Raw genomic sequence first — 7,162 nt, 5'->3', positions numbered from 1 at the left:
AATGTTCTTCCTAATGCACCCCAGGACACCATTGGCCTCTTGGCCACATGGCCCCTGCTGGCTCATGGACAGCTGGGTGTCCACCAGGACCCCCAGGCCCTTCTCTGCAGAGCAGCTTTCAGCAGGTCACCCCCAGCCTGTCCTGGTGCAGGGACAGGTTATTCCTCCCCAGGGGCAGGACCCTGTGCCTTTGTTGAATTTAAAAGTAATCCACTCTGCCCCTCCCCGTCCATCTGCCAAGGCACACATGCACATGTTTATTTGAAAGCTGTTATAACTTTGCAAAGCAAGTCGGTCAGTTATAATGAAGTGAAGTGAGTTTTTACATTTTGGTAAAGGAAGAGAAAAATTCCTGATGTCTTTCCATTTTTTTTCCATTATCATTTGCTTAGATAATGAAGGCTTACTCTGATCAGAAATGTGTTGTGGGTTCAGGGGTGTCATCACTGTGAGAATAAAGACATAACTATAGATAAATTCAGGCTGGACGAAAATGACATAAAATGACAAGCCAGAGTGAAAATTGTCTGAGGAAATCAGAGGTAGGTTGTATTGGATAAGTACAGTGGGATGGAAACAATCAAGGCAAGAACAATGACCCTCAAACTCCTTTCAGGGAATAAGGCAACCAAGGAATAAGCAGCAAAGTATCTTGCAAAGATATTGCAAACTATGAGTCAAAGAACTAAGGAAAAATATTTTCCTAATAACATCCAGAGAGATTTAATTATATTAGAAAACAGTCAAAGCTGGCACTGAAATAATCTCAACAATAATTATTTAGTAAATTATATGTATTTTATTGTAGTTTTATGACAATACTGACATGTCTAAGCAGTCTGTCTCACATTTATTACTCATTATATATTCTGTATAATTCCAAAGTACAGGTTGCCAACAATTTGGGTAATGAAAATGGTGTTGTGGTTTTGTACACTGAGCATGATTTCCTACATGTAACAGATAAAAGAATATTATAACATATGCATATATTTCTGCCCAATGCAAGAAATACATGCAACAATAGAACTATCCATCCACAAAAAAATGCTACCAAACACAACCAACTCACACTAACTAAACTAAACTAATTGAGCTTTTACAGCTATACACACCACTAGGCTTGAAAGCCATACTTGTTTGTTTTACTTTATCTTGGGGCACATAAAATCATGGTATTTGGCAGCATGGAATAAGGGACATTAAATCAGCTTTTATGCTGTTGTTAAGAAACCCATAGAGGATGGGATTCAAGCAGCAGGACATCATACCCAACAAATGGCATATGCAATATACTAATTTAAAGTGCCTGTTGGAAATGAGAGTGGCATTAAAATCTGTGACAATGTGGAAAAGGTGAAGAGGCATCCAACTGAAGCCAAAAACTAGTATTAGCACTGTCAGTCTGCAAAAAACCCTCCTTGATCTTGTCTTAATTCTTATGATGGACTGGGATACTGTAATCATATTCTGGATCTCTGTGTTTTCTTCTGGTTTCATTTCAAAACAGATAGGGATCCCAGGGATGAATTTACTGGAGGAAAAGAGCTGGCTTTTTTCTGTGTCAGAGGTTTCTGGGAGATCTCTGGAATGAGTATCCTGATGATGCCTTGAAATAGCTGGCATCACACTTGAAGTCTTTCTACTGTATCTTCTGTGGTGCCTTCTGCCAAAGGCGCAGCTCCACCTGGAATATCTGGAGGGTTGAACCTGTGTGCCAGCGCTCTTAGAGGGATGAAGAGTTAGGTTTATCATCTCCTTTTCTTCAAACTTGTTTTCCTTGTTTGACAGCCTAGCACCTATGCTCCTGCAGACGCTGGTGTGGCTGGCGGTGAGGCACGCCAGCGGCAGGATGTACTGCATGAACAGCAAGGCTATCGTGAAGGCGATCCTGTAGGAATCAGAGGGCCAGGACTCGATGCACAGCAGCCTGTTCTCCAGTCCCTCCAAATTCAGAGTTTTGCTGAGGTCCACGGTTTTATGGAAAACTGGCAGAGGGGAGCAAATTGTGAAGCCAAAGGCCCAAACGCTCACTATTAAGAAATAGCCTTGCTTTGCTGTGAGATTGCTGGAGAGGGGATACTTTATCATACGGTACCTGACTGCAGCAATAGATATTAACATCAAAGTTGAAACTAGGACTGAGGCGCACTGGAGGAAGGGCATTACATGGCACATGACGGTGCCAAACATCCATTGGTCAAGCAGGACGGATGTCAGCGTGAAAGGTGAACAAAACAGCACAACCAAGATGTCAGAAAAGGCCAAGTTTCCAATGAGAATGTTTATTACTGTCTTCTGCTTGCACTTTAGTAGGGCCATTAGTATAAGTAGATTTCCCACAAAGCCAGCCAGACTTATAAGTGTGTACAGCCCAATGAGAAAGTACTGCATGTCATCAACACTACTCTTATAGTCTTCCCAGGCAGAAAAATTCTTTGTTGCAGCAGAGGTGTTCTTGGTATGTGTGCTGTTGGTACGGTCTTTAAATTCTAAATCCATTTTACAGTCCTGCTTAGAACGAGAAAGTCGTTAATTAGCATCTGAAAAAATTATGATATTGCTGTTAATCAGAATGTAAAAATACATAAATTTACCTTTTACCTCAATGCAAATAAATTACTATTGATGTTACTCTACTGTGAGGCAGATAACTTCAGGTCAATGTGAATTAGCTAAGTAGATTTTATCATTTAGTGTTCAGCCCTCCTAGGACTCCTACCTAGATGCTCACGTGGGAGAATGGCAATTTACAGGTCTCCATTATGATGCTGCCTTTTAACTGTGTTCTGCTGCAGAACATATTGTCAGGCTTTCCATGAGGGAACAGTTAGCTACAAAAGCAATACACCTCGAGTTGGTGAGATTACTCATGTGAATAACAGCCCATTGATATGAGTAAGGAAATGACAGTCACCATCTGGGCAGATGGCTAATCATTATATCATTGCAAATTATAAAGAAGGCACCTGAAAATGCATATGCTAACAACTGCAGTAATGTTTCTTACCTTGCCAGTAGACAACTAACAAAAAACAGGTGAGAGCTTTCAAAAAGGATCAGGAAATCCATTGTCAGTAATCCAAGATGGAATTCCTGATGTGTGTATAGAAAACATCTTCCACTGAGTGCTGAATATAGTTTAACTGTGCTCAAGCAGAAAGGAAAACTAAAAAACATCTAAAGTAATTGGATGTAATATAGAGAGGACAGTGTTAACTGGAGGCAAACTCCACACAGCCATTAGAAAATTCAGTGAACTGCTACTTATTCAGCACAGAATCATCTAGTGTTAAACCTAGCTCAGCACAAAGTTATTCTGCCTACTGAATCTTCATATATTAGTCTTCATTTTAGAACAAACAGAAAGACATGAAACTTCAGTTCAAACCTCCATTTATCTTAAACACTTGCATGTACTAGAATTTCAAAGTCAAAATTCCCCAGAGTGCCAACGTCCTGTACAAAACTGCTTAGTGTTTAGAAATCTTGCATAAGAGAAAACAAAAAAGATCTACAAACCCAAAGCTTATGTCAACACAGCAGAAGGCTATATCTGTCACCTAAAAAGGCAGGGCTCTTTGAGACTGTAGCGATCCTCAGTGAGCTGTACCATGCTGACATTTTCAAAGTGCAATAATATTATTTGGCCCCCTTCACACATGCAGATGTGCTCCTTCCTTCACATCGTGTGTTCCTATGATTATGATTTGAGCCAAAGGGAAGCTCAAACCATAAAACAACCTGAGAATGTTCACTCACTGTATTGTGATGTGAAGATCCTCCAAGTAAGAGTAGAAATATATATATGAAAAGATCTTGCAGGTAAAATGTTGGAAAGAGGTGAAAAAAAGTCAGCCTTCCCAATTTGCCTCAACATTAAAGTGCTTTTTAACAGCTAAAACTGAATTATAAACTGAATACACGAAATTAGATAACCGAAATATTACAATTGTGTGTATATGAGCAGAGAGGCATTAATGCATATTATTTCTGTTCAGTTTCTTCTAGTCTTTAATGAAATGGTGGAAAACCATATAACAGACAAGTAATGATATCTGAGTCTACATTTGCCTCTAGACCAACTTGAAAGGAGCAGACTAGAGATTTGGTAAGTGATCTAATCTCTGTCTCTACATTGATACAATCAGAAGTTTTCATTTTGATTTCTCTTTATACAACTCTGAGCTGATGAAGTAAATAGTTTTTTATTTAATTTTTCTGAGCTAATTTCTGAGTTGCTAGTAACCAACTGAAATTGGTATGTGCACCACAGTGACTTTCCAAATCTGCTGAAATTTCTACTACATAACTTTTTCTGCCCTGGATAAGGTAAAATAATGCTATGAATAAGACCGAGGAACAAAATTTTATGTAGTGTTATGTTGTAACATGTTTAATAAATTAATGTTTACTAAATTCTTCTTGAAGGTTTAAGTGAAAGATTGTTGCCAGTTTCTGTGGATTTTTACACCTCCCCATAAAGCTCTTGCAGTGTGGATTTAGCAGAAGGGTTCATTGTGTTTTTAATTCAAATTGTGTCTTTAAAAACAAAAAGAAAACATGCTGGTTTTCTGAAGCAGACATATTTTGTTGGGATGCATCAGTACTGAGGAAGTTTAGCAGGAGTGCCTCTGAAGTCCAGCATGGGCTTACCAGCTCTGTTCCTTCTGTGCTACGGCTGCCCTCTAACTCAGGTGACAGGCAAACTCTTCCCTACCACGTGTCCTCGTTTCCATGAGGAAGGAGCACTGGAAGAAGTCACAACATGATCTCTTCAAACCCTGGCTGGACACCTAGGGCACCAAAAATGTCTGTGGAGCATAGAAAACCCTTATACACCATCTTCCTGTAGTCACAGTTTCAGAGTGACAGCAAGACAGAGAGGGAAGGAATAACAGTATAATCTACTGATTTCAACAGACAACTGCTGTGCTGACACAGGTTCCCTTTGCAAAATGCCCAAAGAGAATTTTAATTTTGGATGTGTAAAAAGAAATCAGGCTTTCCCCCTAATTTCAAAATATGCTAAGTAGATCTCTTGCTCTCTGGGGTTTTTCTCCTGCTCAAAAAGAAACCAGTTGTTGTCAGTCTGAGTGCCAGCAGCAGTAAAGATGCAAACAGAAGTTTTCCTCCCATATCGTTGATCTCTAGTCCCCAAACTCATCTTAGCATGCCACTGATTTCACAAGGCTGTGTGCACTTATTGGCATTTATCTTCCTGCTTTGTTTTAACAGCTGTTCCTGTTCTCAGAGATTGGCTCACCCTCCCTTATGTTGGTTGGTCAATCCCAGTGCAGCACGTGGCTGTAACTTTCAGGGAAATGGAAATTCCTCGAAATCCCATTGTGGAAAACAGAATTAAGTAATACAGCCCTTTTCAAAATCTTCACCTCATATTTGAAGTGTATTTCTAAACTAAATGCGCGATGGCGCCAGGGTGGCTTCCACCTGTTTTCAAAGCTGAAATTTAGTTAATCTGAAGGTACCTGCTGGAGGTTTTCTAGCTGTCAGCTCCAAACGTTGGATCACTTTCACCTCCTGCATCTACCAGTCAAGCAAACAAGGTGCCCGTTCTGTAGTGCTGGTCTGGACATGGCACATTCCTGACTGTGCTCAGCTACACCTGTGGGAGCTCTGTGTGGCCTTGCCCAGGTCTCCTGTAGTTTCACTGGAATGCTTGAGGCTGGAGGCTAGGCTGCTCAAGGCAATAGAAACTGCAGTTTTGTGGCAGGATCCAAGGTAGATTCGAATATTTACTGTAAGAGTCAAATGATTGCAGTTAGCATTTAGCTGAGTTAGAGGCACCAGAAAACCTGTGCTAATTTAACATGCTTAACATCTTATACTTAACATCATTTTTTCACTTAAAGCTGTTGCTTAAATTACAAATTCCCTAAATCATAATTTAGGAAAGTTAATAGGCTGGATATTTCTATTTCTCCATATATTTAAATGGAAATTTTCAAGAGCACAAAAGTTAGGCAGGCAACCATCATCCTCTAAAGGCAATTGTTTTCTCCGGAAATGTTCCTTCAATTAGATGAGATACTTATATTAAGGTTTATTCATGGATAAGAGATTATATCCCACAATATTAATACCTATTAAGTTATCTCTGACTGGCTGGTCCTTGTACAGTCCAGTCAGTTTAATCCTTGCAACAGGGCAATTAACCTTTATAGCTGTGAACAATTTACAGTCTTGGATGACCTTTCTCTATGTTAAAAGAAGAAAAAAAACAACCAAAAAACCCACCAAAAAAAATCTCAGAAACAAAACCCCCCTGAACCCCATGATGAAAACATACAGGGAGAAAGCACATTGTGTAAATTTATAAGTACAACCTTCCTGCCCTCATAAGACTGGAGAAATATCAAGACTGCACAGAGTAAGTCAGTGAAGGTTTTTAAGCATCCACACAGATGTAAATAGTTAATATGAGTAGCCGTTACTGCACGACCAGCAAGGCTTTAGGAAAGCACTGAGCTGTGTTGTTACAACCTAAGAAATAATACCCTCACATCAATACCGACTGAGATAACATGCGAGACAAAATCTGAAACCACTCAAGTGTTGCATTCACTACACAAGCTAAGGATAAAAAGCTGCTGATTGTCATGTTCTTGTTCCTAATGTGCAACAGCAAAAACTAGTGTAAAAATCTGGAAGAATTCAACAGATTGAAATTACTTCAGAAGTCAAAAAAAAGCCCGATTTTGGTACACATTAATGGTCTGCCTATTTCTCTGAATCACCAAAAGAGCTACAACATTATCCCAGAAAATAAGAAGACAACTTCCCAAATTATGCCGAACCCAAAGAATAAGATTGTATGTCCAGCTCCAAGGAAATGCTATGGAACATAATGGGCTATTCGCTGGCCAGAACAGAAAACTTGAAACGCCTGGCTACATTTTTTTTTTCCAGGGAGCACAGCAACTCCTGGCTCGCAAAAGCACCAAACCACCCCAAAACGGGAACGAGTGATATTTGTGCCCTTCCACGCCTCCCTTGGGAGCCACTCTGCGCCGCTCCGCGTCCGAAACCGCGCTCCCGTTCTCAGCCGGAGCCCCGGGCGCCCCGCGGCTGCCGCGACACCGCCACCCGCGGCGGGGCTGGTGGGTCCCTCATCCCATCCCCGCGACACCGCCACCCTCAG

At 40.5% G+C, this 7,162-nt stretch overlaps 1 protein-coding gene across 2 annotated transcripts; it reads right to left on the bottom strand.

Annotated features, from left to right (window-relative positions):
• Positions 1–853: 853 nt before the first annotated feature.
• Positions 854–5,618, bottom strand: NPY5R (neuropeptide Y receptor Y5). Of its 2 annotated transcripts, none has more exons than XM_059471158.1 (3): positions 5,490–5,618; positions 4,657–4,751; positions 854–2,511 (listed from the first exon to the last, which is right to left on the bottom strand). In XM_059471158.1, the coding sequence occupies exon 3, from the start codon at positions 2,500–2,502 to the stop codon at positions 1,171–1,173; it is 1,332 nt and encodes a 443-aa protein (XP_059327141.1). In that variant the 5' UTR covers positions 2,503–2,511; positions 4,657–4,751; positions 5,490–5,618; the 3' UTR covers positions 854–1,170. The 2 variants fall into 2 exon arrangements, with proteins under 2 accessions (XP_059327141.1, XP_059327140.1); XM_059471157.1 differs by having other exon boundaries at positions 854–2,514; positions 4,657–4,796; positions 5,490–5,544.
• Between the last annotated feature and the right edge of the window lie 1,544 nt (positions 5,619–7,162).

This window comes from Ammospiza nelsoni, chromosome 4, assembly GCF_027579445.1.
Source record: "Ammospiza nelsoni isolate bAmmNel1 chromosome 4, bAmmNel1.pri, whole genome shotgun sequence".
NCBI lineage: Eukaryota > Metazoa > Chordata > Aves > Passeriformes > Passerellidae > Ammospiza > Ammospiza nelsoni.
This window is presented reverse-complemented; position numbering and strand designations above follow the sequence as displayed.